This window comes from Hemicordylus capensis, chromosome 5, assembly GCF_027244095.1.
Source record: "Hemicordylus capensis ecotype Gifberg chromosome 5, rHemCap1.1.pri, whole genome shotgun sequence".
NCBI lineage: Eukaryota > Metazoa > Chordata > Lepidosauria > Squamata > Cordylidae > Hemicordylus > Hemicordylus capensis.
Window position 1 is genome coordinate 212,160,892 of NC_069661.1, and position 16,793 is coordinate 212,177,684.

Genomic DNA, 16,793 nt, shown 5'->3' on the forward strand with positions numbered 1-16,793 from the left:
ATATTATTTCTCTGTGTAAACTGCCCTGAGCCATTTTTGGAAGGGCAGTATAGAAACTGAATTTTTAACAACAACAACAACAACTGGGAGGAGGAAGAATCTTTCAGGGGCAAAGGAAAAACTGCCTGGGATGATTTAAATCACCTACATCCCCATCAATGTTGTTCACAGGAAATCTTAACACGGTGGTCCCATCCAGGGGAAATGAGGGGGCAAGCATAATGTCAGGCTGAGCTCTCTGAAGAACTGTTTCAGGGGGTCAATCCTTTGGAAAGGAATCAAACATAAACAGGTTGCTTACCTGTAATAGGTGATCTTTCTGGCAATCCATGTTCACTCACAACTTGGGCGGTTCTGTGCCTGAACAGTAACCCCCAAGGAAGAATGTCAAACTCCATGAGGCACTCTTGGACGTGACCGTTATTTTTGGCAGGAGAGTGCCTTTCTCCTCAGTTCCTGATTGGCCACTGTGATGAGCGAAGAAGGCGGATTGATGGAGTCAAGTAAGTCATTATTACTGTGGAAGTATCCTAACAGCAGGGTAGGCCAGGCAAGTGTTATTTATTTATTACATTTTTATACAGCCCCATCCAAAGGCCCTGTTGTGCAGGAACATGGATCACCAGAAAGATCACCTGTTACAGGTAAGCAACCTGTTTATTTTTGAGGTGATCCACATCCCCTCACAACTTGAGTGATTAGTGAGCTCACCTAGATGGTGGTGTTTGCCAGGATATGATTAGAGCACATTTTTAGCACCCTCTGACCAAGTTGGCCTCTGCTGTTGAGCGCAGGGGTGTAACTATAATAGGGCAAGGGGAGACAGTTGTCTGGGGGCCCAGTGCCTTGGGGGGGGGCCCAGAAGCAAGTCACATGACTGACTCCCCCAGCCATACATGCGCCCAGGCTTTCTTCAGTTATTTTCGTCCTCTGAAATTGATGTGAGTGTTAAGACCTGGAGCTACCAGAACAGCATGTCTTTCTCTAGTACCATTAAATGACTTGCATCATCCACAATTTACAAAATCTTTTAAAAAATAATTTAGGATGATGTTCTATTGTGGCACATAGGTTATATTTTACTATGCTTTTTGTTACCACTGTTCAGCCTCATTTAAAATTTCTTTACTTCATGAGCTGAGCTTCAGTGAGTGGAGGCATTTTAAAATCTTATCTCTGAGCCCACTCCAACCTTGCTACACCCCTGGCTGAGTGGATGTCCACAGCATAGTGTTTGATGAAGGGCAGGTCTGTTGACCATGTGGCTGCTTTACAGATGTCTTTCATGCTGATGCTGACAGAAGCCAATATATCCAGCATCAGCACGAAAGACATCTGTAAAGCAGCCATGTTTGGTTTGCCCATGGCTCTAGTAGAATGTGACTTGATCCTAGAGGGAGGCTTCACCCATTGCTGGTTGTAGCACATGAAGATGAGTTATATGAGTTAGTGGGACAGTCTCTGTCTTGAAAGAGGTTGCCCCTTGTTCTTTCTGTTATAGGAGACGAACAGCTTGTTGGTTTGTCTAAACGAGTTTGTCCTATCCATGTTGTGTAGGAGAAACCTCCTGACATCAGATGAGTGCATGGATTTCTCCAGAGGAGTGGAAGGGTTTAGAAAGAACGTGGGTAATATAATGTCTTGATTTATGTGGAAGTCAGAAACTATTTTTGGACTGAAGGATGGGTCTGTTCTCAGAATGACTTTGTCCAGATAGAATTTGGTGTAAGGAGAATCAGCCCGAAGAGTACAGTACCTGAGAAACTAGGGTGTCCTTGCACTCTGACATCAGCAACCAGTCATCTAGGTAGGAGGAAATTGATATGCCTTGTGTCCCCAAGTGTGCTATGATGACTCTCATACTTCTTAAAGACACGGGGCACTGTTGAGAATCCAAATGGTAGGACTACATACTGGAAAATTTTTGGACCCAGAGTGAATCTTAAATACTTCTTGTGTACTGACCATATCTCCATGTGGAAATAGGCATCCTTCAGGTCTAGCATCACAAATAATTCTTCCCTTGCTAGTAGGGAAGGAGGAAGTAATAGGAAGAATGCCTTCAAAGGAGATCATTCTGAATTTCCTGACTTTTACATATTTGTTTCAGTTGTGCAAATCCATAATCAGACAGAGGCCTCTATCCCATTTGGGAACTTGGAAATATCTCGAATAAAAGCCCTTCTTCTGGTCTTTAAAGGAAAAAGTGCCTTCTCTTTCATGAACCCTGTCGCCTATTAAGATCATCTGGAGAGGTCTGGTTATGGTTGCCGCCAGCTCGTTTGGTGGCGACTCAGGACCAGGCCTTCTCTGTGGCTGCCCCGAGGTTCTGGAATACATTCCTTGTTGAAATAAGATCATCTCCTTCTCTGCTTGCTTTTAGGAAGACCCTCAAGACGTCCCTGTTTTCTCTGGCTTTTAGCTGAAATTTTAATTTTAATGTTTTTAAAAGTTTTATCGATTTTATTAATGTTAACTGTTTTATATTGTTTTTGTTATAACTTTGTACACTGCCTAGAGATGTCTATATCAGGAGGTATAGAAATATGATAAGATGAGATGAGATAAGATGAGATAGAATATATCTATCTATCACCCCCTTCTCTAGTAAGGATAGCACTTCTTCCACTAAGGTAAGAGTTGAATGGTTGTATTTTATCCCCATGAATACGGGGCAGCTTGTAAACTTGATGGCATAGCCTGCCATTATTGTGGACAATACCCAAGCATCTGATGTGATGAGATGCCAATTGTGGGGGAAAGGGGTGAATTGTATGGAAGAAGGGAGTTGTGCTTGAGATATTTCCTGGTCCAAAGCATCAGACAGTCTGCTTGGACTGGTCTTGGGGCTTGGCCCTTTGTTGTTGTCTTTGTCTTGGGTTGTATTGTCGTGTAGGGTTATATCTGAAATACTTTTTATAGTCTTTCCTCTCTGACTGCTTGAATTGGTACTTTTGTCTGCCAAAAGACCTATACTTTTGGGAATAGGTCAGTTGCTGTGGTTTGAAATGAAAATCCTCGCTGTATAATGGGACTTCTTCATCTTCTCCATTGTTTCATCCATTTGCGTACTGAACAAACTGTCTCCTTCAAATGGCAGATTCTCGATTTTATCTTTCATGTCATGTCGAAGGGACAGAGTGCAGCCAAGCATGTCTCCAGAGATGGAGATACACAGCACCTACAATGGTTCATGTCTCAGCCTCTGCCAGGCTTAAATGTTGCCTGGTGATATCAGCAGATTTAGCCAGTGATGTTTTCTACTTTTCACAGAACTCCTCTGGGACATCCTTTAAGTCCTTTTTCAGAGCATCCCAAATGGAATAATGGTACTTTGCCATGCAGGCCATGTAGTTAGTTATTTTAATGAGCGAGCATGATGTAGTACTAGAGTAGAATCTGCACCCCATTGCATCTAACTTCCTTCCTTCCTTATCCATCAGGTCTGAGTGTGTTCTACCTGATTTACTGCTTACAGTGCAATCAACCACCAGTGAATTTGGCGGAGGGTGCTTAAAGAGAAAGAGGCAGGACTTCTCTTGTGTGATATACAAACACTCCAGCCTCTTTGATGTTGATGTAGAGGCTGATTGTGCACCCCAGCACACTTTTGCAGAATTGGCAAGGACAGGTAGCATTGACAGAGATCCTGGCTGGGAGGCTGAGGAACTGGCCATAAAGTAATGCACAGGGTCCTTGACCTCAGGCATTGGTGCTTTTAATTCCAAGCCTAAAGCTTTTGCCATGTCTGCCACTTGAATTCAGTACGACTTAGTTCTCCTCTGTAGGTTTGTTAGAAGGAGGATGCATCACAGTTTCATCAGGAGAAGGGTCTGAAAGGTTCTCTGAGACCTGCTCAGAAAAGGAACTGGAGCCATATCCCCCTTCAGAGTGCTGTTTCTCTCTTACAGGTGATCTTTCCTGAGCCAGAGACTGGTGGATGACCTCGAGATCCAGTTCATCATGGTAAGTATGAGCTGGAGATGCTATTTTCTCCTTTTCAGCGGGGCCACTGGGAACTTTTGGTCTCTTGAAAGGAGATTTTGTCGCAGGTTTAGGAGTAAGCCTATGCTCTTTTGCAGGGACTTCATAGACTTCCATAGTCTTTTCCTCATTGAAGTCATACTGCAAAACAGGTGAAGGTAAGTAATAAGGGTCTCTGTAACGTCTGAGATCCCTTATGTAGCCTGAGTCCTGGGCCCTTGTAGAATTCCAGTAGTCCATTGGTTGTGTCATGGTCGCAAAGTGTGCAGTGGAGTGATGATACCTCTCTCTCCAGGGGTAAGTTGGAGAGCATCATGCAGTCACCTTAGCAGGGGACGCTGATGGAGCCTTTGGAATTGGTACCGATTCCTAATCCTCATCCCCATCCAGTCCATACAAGGGGAAACCCTTGAAGGTAGAACCTGTCAGGTTACTGCAAGCGGAGCCCATTAAAGATTCCAGGTTTCTGGAAGTGGTTTTTTCTTGAGGTATCAGGGAATCCTCTCTGGATGAAAGGTACCTTTTAGCTGCAGTGTTGATGTCATTGGCTGTTTCAACATTGACATTGTTGATGTCAACAATGCTGATGGTATCAATGTTGTTGTCGACACAGAGATATTTGGAACTTGACCCCTACCGCTCATGTTTGCGTTTCTTATGGTGACAACATTGAGGATCTTTGTCAACCATTTCCAACTTTTAAAAGGTTGAGTCTCCTTGTTCTCTATTAGAAGGAGCTCGAGATGCAGAGGCATTGGAATCCCCTGAAGTGCATGCCCAGATCGGCCCCATAAGACACGGCTGCCCAGAGACGGGCGGCCATGTTGGACCAGGCTGCCAGAGAAGAGTGCTGGCGAGGCGGCGGTGGCCGCGGTGGGGCGACTGGCCCCGATGGCGGCGGCCGCCGCCACGGCGAGACCTGGAGGAACAGAAGCGGCGGGCGGAGAGTGCGGCCAAGGCGGCGGCGGAGCCGCAGCCTCGGCCAAAGGTGGCGGGCCGAGGAGTGCAGGCCGAGGTGGCGGTGGCCGCGGCAGGGCGACTGGTCCCGATGGCGGCGGCTGCCACCACGGCAAGACTGGAAGGAGCAGAAGCGGCGGGCGGAGAGTGCGGCCGAGGCGGCGGCGGAGCCGCGGCCTCAGCCAAAGGTGGCGGGCTGAGGAGTGCGGGCCGAGGTGGCGGTGGCCGCGGCGGGGCGACTGGTCCCGATGGCGGCGGCTGCCGCCACGGCGAGACCTGGAGGAACAGAAGCGGCGGGCGGAGAGTGCGGCCAAGGCGGCGGCGGAGCCGCAGCCTCAGCCAAAGGTGGCGGGCTGAGGAGTGCGGGCCGAGGTGGCGGTGGCCGCGGCGGGGCGACTGGCCCCGATGGCGGCGGCCGCTGCCACAGCAAGAAGGCTGGGAGGAGCAGAAGCGGCGGGCGGAGAGTGCGGCCGAGGAGTGCGCCCGAGACGGGTGAGGCGGCAGCGGGCAAACCCCCCCCCCCACTAGAGCCCGTTATTACAACGGGCTTACACATACTAGTCAAGAAATAGGTTTCTATCACAGGAACTGGGATAAGATGAAGTGAATTCTTCACAATGCAAGCAGCACGGTGTTCAAGAAGGAACTGAGGAGAAAGGTGCTTTCCTGCCAAAAATAATGGTCATGCCACACGCACGATTCAGCAGAGCGGAAGAGCGCCTCTAGGAGCTTGGAATTCTTCCGTGGGGTTTACTGCGTAGGCCCAGAACCCCCAGGTTGTGAGGGAACATGGATCACCTCAAAGATCCTTAGGTTCTTCCACCTTTCCTGCACAAATTTCTCCCAATCATCCTTTTCTGAGGACAAAGGAGTGAAACTCTGCTTTTCCAAGGGTGATTCTCTTTGCATGAATCAAGGTAGATTCATTATTTTCTCCTCAGTGCTGTGCTGGGACCCATACTGGTCCAGAAACATTTCAACCACTTCATTCATATCTCCTAACTGGTTTTGAACCAGCCCCAATTTGGCTTTGAGGGCTGCCTTGTTCTTCTCCAATGTTAAAGTCTGCAAAAAGAGTGACTGGGGGAAAAAGAATACATAAGTGCAAATGATAATCTGCTTAGTTTGCCCCAGGGATCTCTCACATGGATGCTCAACAGTGATTGCTGCAGGGTCCCTACTGGTCAGCAGTCACCTGGGCAGCACTCACCTTGGAAGAAGCATAAAATTAAGCCTGTCAGCTCTGTCCCGCTCTGCCTTGTACAATTCTGTCCTCTCTTCTACTAAGTGTTCCAGGTTACGCGAATACATCTGCAGACGTCGGATTAAAGTGTCCATATAGCTTTCATTAGTTTCACTGTGGTAGTTGCTTAGAATATTGAGAAGACAAAGAAGAAAAAGGTACATTTCAGGACAGATGGCAAAGTTACTATGTTACTAAAATGGAAGTTCCTAAAATTTCTCCTTTTGAGCTATCATTACAGTTTGGAAGAATAGGCTTACTAAGAAAGTTTCAGAAGTTGTGGATGAGTTGTATAAGGACTGTAATTTCACTATCTGAGGTTTTAAAATACTGTATCAGGTTTTTTTTGTGTTGGAGGTAGAAATAAGATTGAAAATTAAAGTACTGAACAATTTGGGTTAGAGCAAACTAAATGTTCATTGGTGGGTTTTGTTATTGTTGCTGTCCTTACAACATTTATATTTTAACAGCAACTACTACTACTACTACTACTACTACTACTACTACTACTTATATACTGATTTCAATAAAGGTTCCCAAAGCAGTTTACATAGAGAAATAAAAATAAATAAGTACATGTGGATCCCTGTCCCCGAAAGGCTCACTGTCTAAAAGGAAACATAGACACCAGCAGTAGCCACTGGAGATATGCTGTGCTGAGACTGGATAGGGCCAGCTGTTCTTTCCCTGCTCAATAAAGAAAATCACCACTTTAAAAGGGTGCCCCTTTGCTCAGCAGGGGAAGTTAGCATTCAACTTCACTTTAACTTTGGACAACCTCCGTTTTTGTTCACCTCACCTATAATATCAAAATCTATGTATTTATTACATGTTTATCCCACCCTTCTCCCAAGTAGCTCAGAATGTCACTTGTCTTCACAACTACCCTGTGAAATAAGCTATACTGAGAGATTACAATTGGCCCAGTCAGCCAAGGAGCTTCATGGCTCACATCTATAGCACAGTGGCTCTCCTCACCAGGCAAGTCCACCTACTCATCTCAGTTCCAAGACATTAAAGTCCCTTCACTTCCAGAAATATGAGATGTCATGATCCACTATCTGACACTGGGATACTCTGCCTATCTAATTACTTGTCTGAACTGAGTTATATAGGGCAGGGATTCTCAACGTTGGGTCCCCAGATGTTATTGGACTTCAACTCCCATAATCCCTAGCTGCAGTGGCCTTTGGTTGGGGATTATGGGAGTTGAAGTCCAATAACATCAGGGGACCCAACGTTGAGAATCCCTGCTCTAGGGCAGTCCATATTAAATGTCTCAGTATGGATTCTGGATTCATTGCTTCCTCATTTTCTCTTCTCCTTTACATACATATATATCAAATGGTGATATAAAGGCCCCAGTTCAAGTAAGATTACGTTCTTCTATGTGCTGAGCCATCAAGACACCCAAATACCCATTTTCAACCAAAGTAATTCAATTTCTTCTGTGTAATATGGTGCAGCGGGGAAATCATTTGACTAGCAAGCCAGAGGTTGCCGGTTCGAATCCCTGCTAGTATGTTTCCCAGACTATGGGAAACACCTATATTGGGTAGCAGCAATATAGGAAGATGCTGAAAGGCATCATCTCATACTGAGATGGCAATGGTAAACACCTCCTGTATTCTACCCAAAACAACCACAAGGGTCTGCGGTCACCAGGAGTCAACACTGAATCGACAGCACACTTTACCTATTTCAATTTCTTACCTAAATATCTTAGCCAAGGTACTTTCAATTTTCTTAAAATCAGGTCTCTTCTCTGGGTCTTCCTCCCAGCAACTTTTCACAAGAAGATATACCTAGAAATGCATAGTCCAGATAGGGATATTTTATACATGTTGGTATCCATGTTGAAGTATGAAAATACATAATCCATCCTTCTCACCCATTTAACTTAGATCTGTAGATTGTCAAATTGTAACACAACTCCAGCTTCTTGCCACCATTCAAGCTACTTGAAGGCTACTTCCAAAATTGGAAGGCCTGTCCAAATGAAGAGAACAGAAAGGAACACAAACTGGCAAAAGAAATGCAAGTTGACAATAAGGGAGGCAAAAAGAAAGTTTGAGGAACATTTAGCTAAATGTATCAAGGGGAATAACAAAAACTTCTTTAAATACATCAGAAGGAGGAAACCTGCCAGGGAGGCAGTTGGACCATTAGACAATGAGGGAGTGAAAGGGATTATTAAGGTGGATATGGAGGTTGTAGAGAAGCTAAATAAGTTCTTTGCGTCCGTCTTCACGGCAGAGGATACTGAGCATATAAATGTTTCTGAACCAGACTTTTTGGGGATGGAGGCTAAAGAACTGAGGCAGATAAAAGTGACAAGAGATTATGTTCTAAACTGTCTGGAAAAACTGAAAACTAACAAATCACCAGGGCTGAATGGCATCCATCCAAGAGTCCTCAAAGAACTCAGATGTGAAATTGCCAACCTCCTCGCTAAAATATATAACTTATCCCTGCAATCAGGCTCTGTACTGGAGGACTGGAAAGTAGCAAACGTAACACCAATTTTCAAAATGTGATATGGGGTGATCTGGGAAATTACAGGTCAGTTAGCTTAACATCCATTCCAAGCAAAATGATGGAAAGCATCTTTAAGGAAAAAATTGTAAAGCACATAGAAGAACAGACCCTGCTGGGAGTGAACCAGCCTGGCTTCCGCAAAGGTAAATCTTGCCTCACCAACCTTTTGGAGTTCTTTGAGAGTGTCAACAAGTGTGTGGATCAAGGTGATCCAGTTGACATAGTATACCCGGACTTCCAAAAAGCTTTTGACAAAGTTCCTCATCAAAGACTCCTGAGGAAACTTAGCGGTCATGGGATTAGGGGACAAGTACATGTGTGGATTGCTAACTGGTTGAAAGACAGGAAACAGAGGGTAGGTATAAATGGAGAGTTTTCACAATGGAGGAAATTAAGAAGTGGATCTGTACTGGGACTGGTGCTTTTTAATTTACTCATAAATGATCTAGAAGCAGGAGTAAGCAGCAAGGTGGCCAAATTTGCAGATGATACCAAACTCTTTCAGTTAGTGAAATCCAAAACAGATTGTGAGGAGCTCCAAAAGGATCTCTCCAAACTGGGTGAGTGGGCGACAAAGTGGGAAAAGTGGTTCACTGTTGGCAAGTGTAAAGTGATGCACACTGGGATTAAAAACCCCAACTTCAAGTATACGCTGATGGGAACTGAGCTGTTGGTGACTGACCAGGAGAGGGATCTTGGGGTCATGGTAGACAGCTTGTTGAAAGTGTCGACTCAATGTGCAACAGCTGTGAAAAGGGCCAATTCCATGCTAGGGACCATTAGGAAGGGGATTGAAAATAAAACGGCTACTATTATAATGCCCTTATACAAAACTATGGTGCAGCCACACTTGGAGTACTGCGTACAATTCTGGTCACCTTATCTGAAAAAGGACATTGTAGAACTGGAAAAGATGCAGAAGAGGGCAACCAAGATAATCAGGGGCCTGGAGCACCTTTCTTATGAGGCAAGGTACAACACCTGGGGCTTTTTAGTTTAGAAAAAAAGATGACTGCAGGGAGACATGATAGAGGTCTATAAAATCATGCATGGAGTGGAGAAAGTGGATAGAAAGAAATTCTTCTCCCTCTCACATAGCACTAGAACCAAGGGTCATCCCATGAATTGATTGCCAGGAAATCTAGGACCAACAAACGGAAGTACTTTTTCACACAACACATAATCAACTTGTGGAATTCTCTGCCTCAAGATGTGGTGACAGCCAACTACCTGGAAGGCTTTAAGAGGGGTTTGGATAACTTCATGGAGGAGAGGTCTATCATCAGCTACTAGTTGGAGGGCTATAGGCCACCTCCAGCCTCAAAGGCAGGATGCCTCTGAGTACCAGTTGCAGGGAAGTAACAGCTGAAGAGAGGGCATGCCCTCAACTATTGCCTGTGGCTTCCAGCAGCATCTGGTGGGCCACTGTGCAAAACAGGATGCTGGACTAGATGGGCCTTGGGCCTGATCCAGCAGGGCGGTTCTTATGTTCTTAAGTCACCCATGCCAAATCACCTAAGCCTCAAACTGGATGCAACAGTGATAGACTCATGTGTTAGAAATTAGAATCAGATTGCCAGGAAAATCCTACAAAGTGAGGATAGGACAATTTAAAGCACAGAAGGGGCGGGAGAGAGAAGTTGCTGAATCCTTCTTCAGGATGCTTTCCAGATTAGACCCTGCAACGGGGTCACGTCGTATCTCAGAAGTGTGCTTCCATACTTCCTACATTGTGACACTGCAGCCCCTACGCTGACAGCAGGGTGCCATTCAGATTTCCAATGCCTTGTTTCGAATTTAATCGCTGTGATATAGTGCTATGACATCATATATCCGGCGTAAGAAATTTGCTGTTTTTTCGGGTTGTTAGTTTTCGTGAGACTGCTCCCCCTGCTGTTTACGTTTTGAATGTCATTTGCCTAAATGGGTGCATTTTCGTGCTGTTAGGCAGCTATCTGGAAAGTGCCCTGATCATGCTTCCCTCCACAAACCACTTCTCCCCAGCTATTTTTCTTCTGGAAAGACTCAAAGACTGGATGTAACTCACACTGGGAGAACCATGTCTGGGAAGGGTTCAGCATTCCCCTCTGTACTTTAAATCTGCACTTCAAGTATTTGGTACAATCTGGAATCTAACAGATGGTCATGCCACTATAATGTATAGTTTGAGCCAGAGGCCAAATTCAGGCATAATGCCAAAGTGTGGGTACGCCACACACAAGGTTAAGCGCTGAAGCTAAGAATCATGCCACACACAATCCAGTAAGTTTTGTTACCTCTGCTCACTGCCTAGAGCCGTCCCTCCCTCTTCCTAGTTCTCCCAGGCTCAATCCCAGCATTTGTGGCACTGCTTGCCCTGCCAGTCTGTGGGCATGGTGTCAGTGCATCACTCGCCCAGCAACCATTGGCTACGATATGAGCAGTAGCATGTGCACTGTGCTTGTGTCTTCTCGTCATTCAGTGACCCTCTTTGGCAGGGTAAAGACAAATTAACCCTTTCCTTCCAACTATCACACAGCTCCATTCCAAGGCTGAAACGGTTTCCTTCACATATGGAAACCAAAAGGGCACACAAAGTGTGTGTGTGTGTGGGGGGGAACTGTGGCTGTTTGTCAAAAAGGATGCTTGTAGGCAAATCTGAACACCATGGAATCCTGTGATCAGAGGGTCTGGGCTCTGGGCTGCCTTACTCATGAGTAGTGAGACCGGAATTGACCCAGGAGCCTTTTCCCAGGATTGTAGTGTTAATATGCACCTCTATAGCAGGCAAAGAGGCATAGCCTCCTATACCTTAGAATACCATTGCAAGCAGCCAGAAAGGTTATTCTGTCAGAGTCAATTTATCACTTCTGGTATCCAGAAAAACATTTACCCCAGATTACACCAGCCATGGAATTTGAATGACATGATGGGGCCAGCAGACCTGTGGTTGCAGCAACCTAACCAACTTGAAACCAAGTGTTCAAATTGAGGTTCCGAGGCACTAAGGCCAATGCAAGGCAAGTCAATGCAATAATATTTCCAATAGCTACATATGGCTATGAAACTTGGACTTTGAAGAAGGCAGATAGGAGAAGGATGGAGGCTTTTGAGCTGTGGTGGAGGCGACAGTTGTGTATCTCATGGACAGTGAGAATCATGAATAAGGAAGTTTTAGATCGAGCTACACCAATAATATCGCTAGAAGCCAAGATTACTAAACAAAGACTGACATATTTTGGTCATGTTATGAGAACTGATTCACTCGAAAAGACTCGGAATGATCAGAGGAAGGAGACGGGGACGGCCTTGTACTCAGTGGCTGGATATTATTAAAAATGACACCAGAATGACCATGGTGGAATTAAAGGAAGCTGTACGAGATAGGATGGCATGGAGTGCATTGATCCATAGAGTGACCGAGAGTCGGACATGACTGAACGGATAAGAAAAAGTAGTTAAGGCTAGCCAAGATTCAGATTGGTTCTGAGAAATACGATTTCTGGCTTTAGCAGAATCTACATTCAAAATTCTTAGAATCTCAGTGAGCTTTTCATATCTTTATACACACACACACACACACACACACACACACACACACACACACACACACACACGTTTATCATCTTTTGCACTACATCCTCAAAAGCTTTGATAGATGTTAAATGACCTATTGGTTACTGACCACTGATGACAAATCACACCATAATCTTTGAAACTACTGAAATATTAATTCAGATTTTGTATGTTCTTTCTTTGGTTGGCAAATATCTCGCCCTTCCTCATTTGATACCATGTAGATATTTAGCAAACTATCCTAAGCTCTTAAAACAGCCAGGAATAAAATTGGAAGTTACCATGGTGTACAAGAGAGACCAAAGTTCTAATCCCAATTCAGCCATGAAGCTCACTGAGTGACTCTGGGCCAGTCACTTATCTCTCAGCCTAACCTACCTAACAGGGTTATTGTGAGAAGAAACATAACTGTGTACACCACTCTGGGTTCTTTGGAGAAAGAGCAGGCTATAAATGTATAAATAGAATAAAATTAAGTAAATAGGCAAAATCACATCATATGCTAAATGCATGTTGGAATCCAGTGCTTGGTATCCCCCATGTCTTTTTCTTTACAAAAAGCAGCCATAGAGGGTCTAAGTCAGACTGCAACCATGGGGTGTGTGTTGGGGGGGCGGTGGGGGTTGGGACAGAGATTAGCTCTTTGCTGATGCACCATTTCCCCGATGAGAACTGCCTTTGAAGTTGCCTCTAAGCTGCTATTTGCTGCCATCCCAACCCAGAATGGTGGGACCCGTGGTTTCTGCATGTAAAGAAAAAACACATGAGAAATCCCTAGCATAAGATTCTAACACTTTTTTTTTTAATGTATGATGTAGTCTGGCCCTTAATTACATTGTACTACAGTGAACTGGAGTTGTTCATGGGAGATCCTTACATGCTGCAAATCAAAACACTGGAAAAGGAAATTCCATCTCTTCCTGTCAAATATGCTAGTTTGGGCTTGTGCACAAGCATTGGGCTCTTTATAGGCAAATGATTTTATTTCAATATAGCCTTACTTCTTGTTCTTTCTCTCCCGCTGTCTCAAATGAAAGATCAGGCCGGAATGGTCTCACTCCTTTGGCGCTTTCTACTCTGTAGAGTTTCTCTGAAGCAGAAGAGAAAAAGTGCAACATTCAGTCTAGCATACAAAGACAATTAATCCCTTATTCATTTGTACATGAGAAGCAAAGATTCCCTAGGCAAGTAAAACATGTCAAGGCAGTATAAGCAGAGATGGGCTCAAACCAAAGCCATTGACATGTGCACACTCATTCTTTGATAATGATCTGTACATTATGGTTTTTCTATATATAAGCCATAAGGCCAAACCAGAGCACCTGCTGAAGTGAAATGACAGTCTGATGAAGGTATCTGCAGTTATTGAGCATGGCACAGTGAGGTGCGGCATTATCTCTATTCTATACTGGAAGTTTTAAACACCCCTTCCCTCAGTTCTGCTGCTTTGATCAATTTTAGAACCCTCCTCAGCTACTGTACCTAGTTTGGCTAGTTTGGCTATAATGTAGGTTCACTTGGTTCAGATGATCTACTAAACCAGAGTTTGTTGGATCATGAACATGAATCTAAGAAGTTTCAAGCTTCTTCTTTTGTTAATTGTTTTGTAAGCCACACAGAGAACTTGCGTTTTGGATGGTATAGAAATGTATTAAATAAATAAAATAAAATAAATATTCTGGTTTGTAAACCATTGTTGTTGTTGTTGTTGTTACTGATGTTAAAATATTTGTATGTCTTCCCTCCAGTACAACACTGTGGGGTGGCTCACAAAAAACAATAAAACAGATATAAACTGAATATAAATTAATAAAATTCCATTAAAAATGAGACCCAGTTAAAACCAGATCTATATAAAGTCTAAGAACTCACTAGATACAAACAGCATCTGAAAACGAAAAAGCCTTGCTAAAAAGATGAGTCTGCAGATGTTTCTTTAAAAGGCTGAGGGTGGGGAGCATGGTGAATCTCTACTCTTCTGGAAAGGCATTCCAAAGTCAAGAGGCCTAAATCAAAAGGCCCTGTCTCTAATTCCCACCAACCAAATCTCAGTCAATGGTGGGGCTGCGAGCAGGGCCTGAGAAGGAAGGGCCCTGGCAGATTCATATGGCTAAATGTGGTCCAACAGATATCCTGGCCCCAAGCCAGGCAGGGTTTTAAAAGTCATTAGCAGTACTTCGAATGTAGCCTGGAAGCAAAGTGGTAACCAGTGTAGCTGCTTCCAGGATCGGCATCCTTGCAGCAGCATTCTAGACCAGCTGGAGTTTTCAAACTGTCTTCAAGAGTAGCCTCATGTAGAGTACATTGAAACAATCCAATCTGGATGTGACTAGTGCATGGGTGCCTGAAGTCAGACCCAATTTTTCCAAGGTCGATGCTGGCATACCAGCTGAAGCTGGTAAAAGTCGCTCCTGGACACTGCTGTCACCTGGGCCTCCAGGGCAATTGTCAGTCAGTCATGTTTATTTACGGTCATAGACCAAAATTTAAAGCATACATAATAATACACATGATATAATAATATATACATGATATAAACAGAGACATAGACTCATCCTAATCAGCAGTTTCCAGTTTGCATAATCTGGTTTCCCATCTGTTGTCTAGCATTCTTAGCTGCCTCACAGAACTTAGCAACTTTAAATGTTACTTCCTCCTTCTGATCTGAGAGCAGATAGTTGACGTAAAATACATCTGTATGTCCTGGGAAATCAGCCAGTAATGAGGAAATATAACGAGTTCGAAAGTCCCTATCGAAGAGACAGCAGAGTAAAATATGAAAGATAGACTCCTGTTCTCCAGAGCCGCAAGGGCATAGTCTCTGCTCTTTTGGTATCCCTCTAAATTTACCTTCTAGTTCAGCTGAAGGTAACATGTTAAATCTGGCCAGTGTGAACATCCTGCGGTACTTAATAATGGTAATCTTGTCCAAGTAATTCGCAGGTTTAGTATTATACATTTGTAGACCCAGGAAAACTTCTTTAGAGATTAAAGATCGATCAGTCTGCATTTCCATGTCATAGATCCGCTGCTTTAGTATCAGTCTCGCACGAGAAAAACCCATTTCTAATAAACCATCCGGACTAAAGCCATATAAATTTATTTGGCGAGATATTGACCGCTTCCAACTAGAGTTAAATTTATCAATAAAAATTAGGTGAGCAAGGCCTGTAGAGAAGAAAGATAATCTTAACCAGAAGCTCAAAATGGAAAACCACATCCAGGCTTCCATCTTAGGCATACCAGTTTCAACCCTCAATATTACATTGGGAACACATCTAGGGATCTGTAAAATAGATCGCAAAAACTTTGTCTGAAGTACCTCTAGAGGTATGCAGTTAGTATACGGGCCCAACTGCGACCCATAGAGCAACTGAGAGCAGGCTTTAGCTATAAATAGCTTAAGGGCGGCTGGTACAAATTGAGCCCCATCTTGATGGAAATATGATTGGATGGCCAATGCCAATTTACGTGCATTTTGGGTAACATATTGCAGATGTGCTTGGCATTTCGTAGAGGCCTGGAAAACAACCCCTAGATATTTAAAGGTCTTAACCTGTTCTAATTGGCAATTGCATGGCTACAAGGAAGCATGGGAGGACAGCCATCTTCTGGCTGCCACCACCGAGCTCTTTTAGGGGCCGCCAAGAAATCTTCACTCCCTGCTTCCAGTCAGTATCAGGCAGCACCTTGTGTCTTTGTTAAGCCGCTGCAACTTCCCCGGCTGCTAGGCAGCCTCAGTATTTTCCTTTTCTTTCATGCTCAGCTCAGTCCTTAGCCCTTCCCCTTGCACAGAAAGGAAGAGGCAAGGAGGCAGGGCTAGGGTGGGACCATGTGGGGCTGGCGTCAGTTTGTTGTTTTGGCCACCTATGGCAGAGAGGAAAAGGCAGGCAGGAAGGCAGGGCTGCAATAGTAGTTTATTTCTGGATGGCTCTTTGCTCTGGCTCCACATGCCTCCCAGCCGAGCCAGTGGCTACATAGCAGCAACAGGAGCAACACTGTCTGCAGCACAATTGAAGGACTTCCTTACGTGCACCCCAGCTTAGCCAAGCAGCAGCAAACTGGGAGTCTGATGGGATCCTCTATGAACTGGTATGGGGTGATCTGGAGAACGATCACAAGGGAGGAAGGGCAGGAGGGAGGGAGATCCATGATTATCATCTGTGACTAGGGAGGGAAAGGCATAGGTACTGCAAGTGAGGCTGATTTTTTTCAGTTAGTCTAAGGCATTGGCTTCAGGTGAAGTGCTTAAACTGTTTGTTTTGGAAGGGAGAATGGGAACTATGACCGCATTCGCATGTAACGTGAAACCAGAGGTGATGAAAAACAGGTTGCTTACATGTAACTATTGATCTGGAAATGATCTGTTGAAAAGAGATCATCTGTTGAAAAGAGATCATTTTCAATGATCTGTTGAAAAATGGGGGTTCTGTGCTTGCGCAGGAACCTCACAGCCTGATTACTTAGCTCCTCGCAACTGCCCAACTGCCAGCTCGTGCCCTGCTTCTGTCTATAT

The 16,793-nt window shown here is 44.5% G+C and overlaps 1 protein-coding gene across 4 annotated transcripts in view; it reads right to left on the reverse strand.

Annotated features, from left to right (window-relative positions):
• GUCY2C (guanylate cyclase 2C) overlaps window positions 1–16,793 on the reverse strand; it is a 140,438-nt gene that overhangs the window by 21,875 nt on the left and 101,770 nt on the right. For 3 of the 4 annotated variants that reach the window (XM_053256173.1, XM_053256174.1, XM_053256171.1), the window contains 3 exons: window positions 13,279–13,367; window positions 7,898–7,989; window positions 6,152–6,310 (listed from right to left, as the gene is read on the reverse strand). In XM_053256173.1, coding sequence (XP_053112148.1) covers window positions 6,152–6,310; window positions 7,898–7,989; window positions 13,279–13,367 — 340 coding nt within the window. The remainder of the gene's footprint in view (window positions 1–6,151; window positions 6,311–7,897; window positions 7,990–13,278; window positions 13,368–16,793) is intronic. The other variant, XM_053256172.1, reaches the window with a different exon arrangement.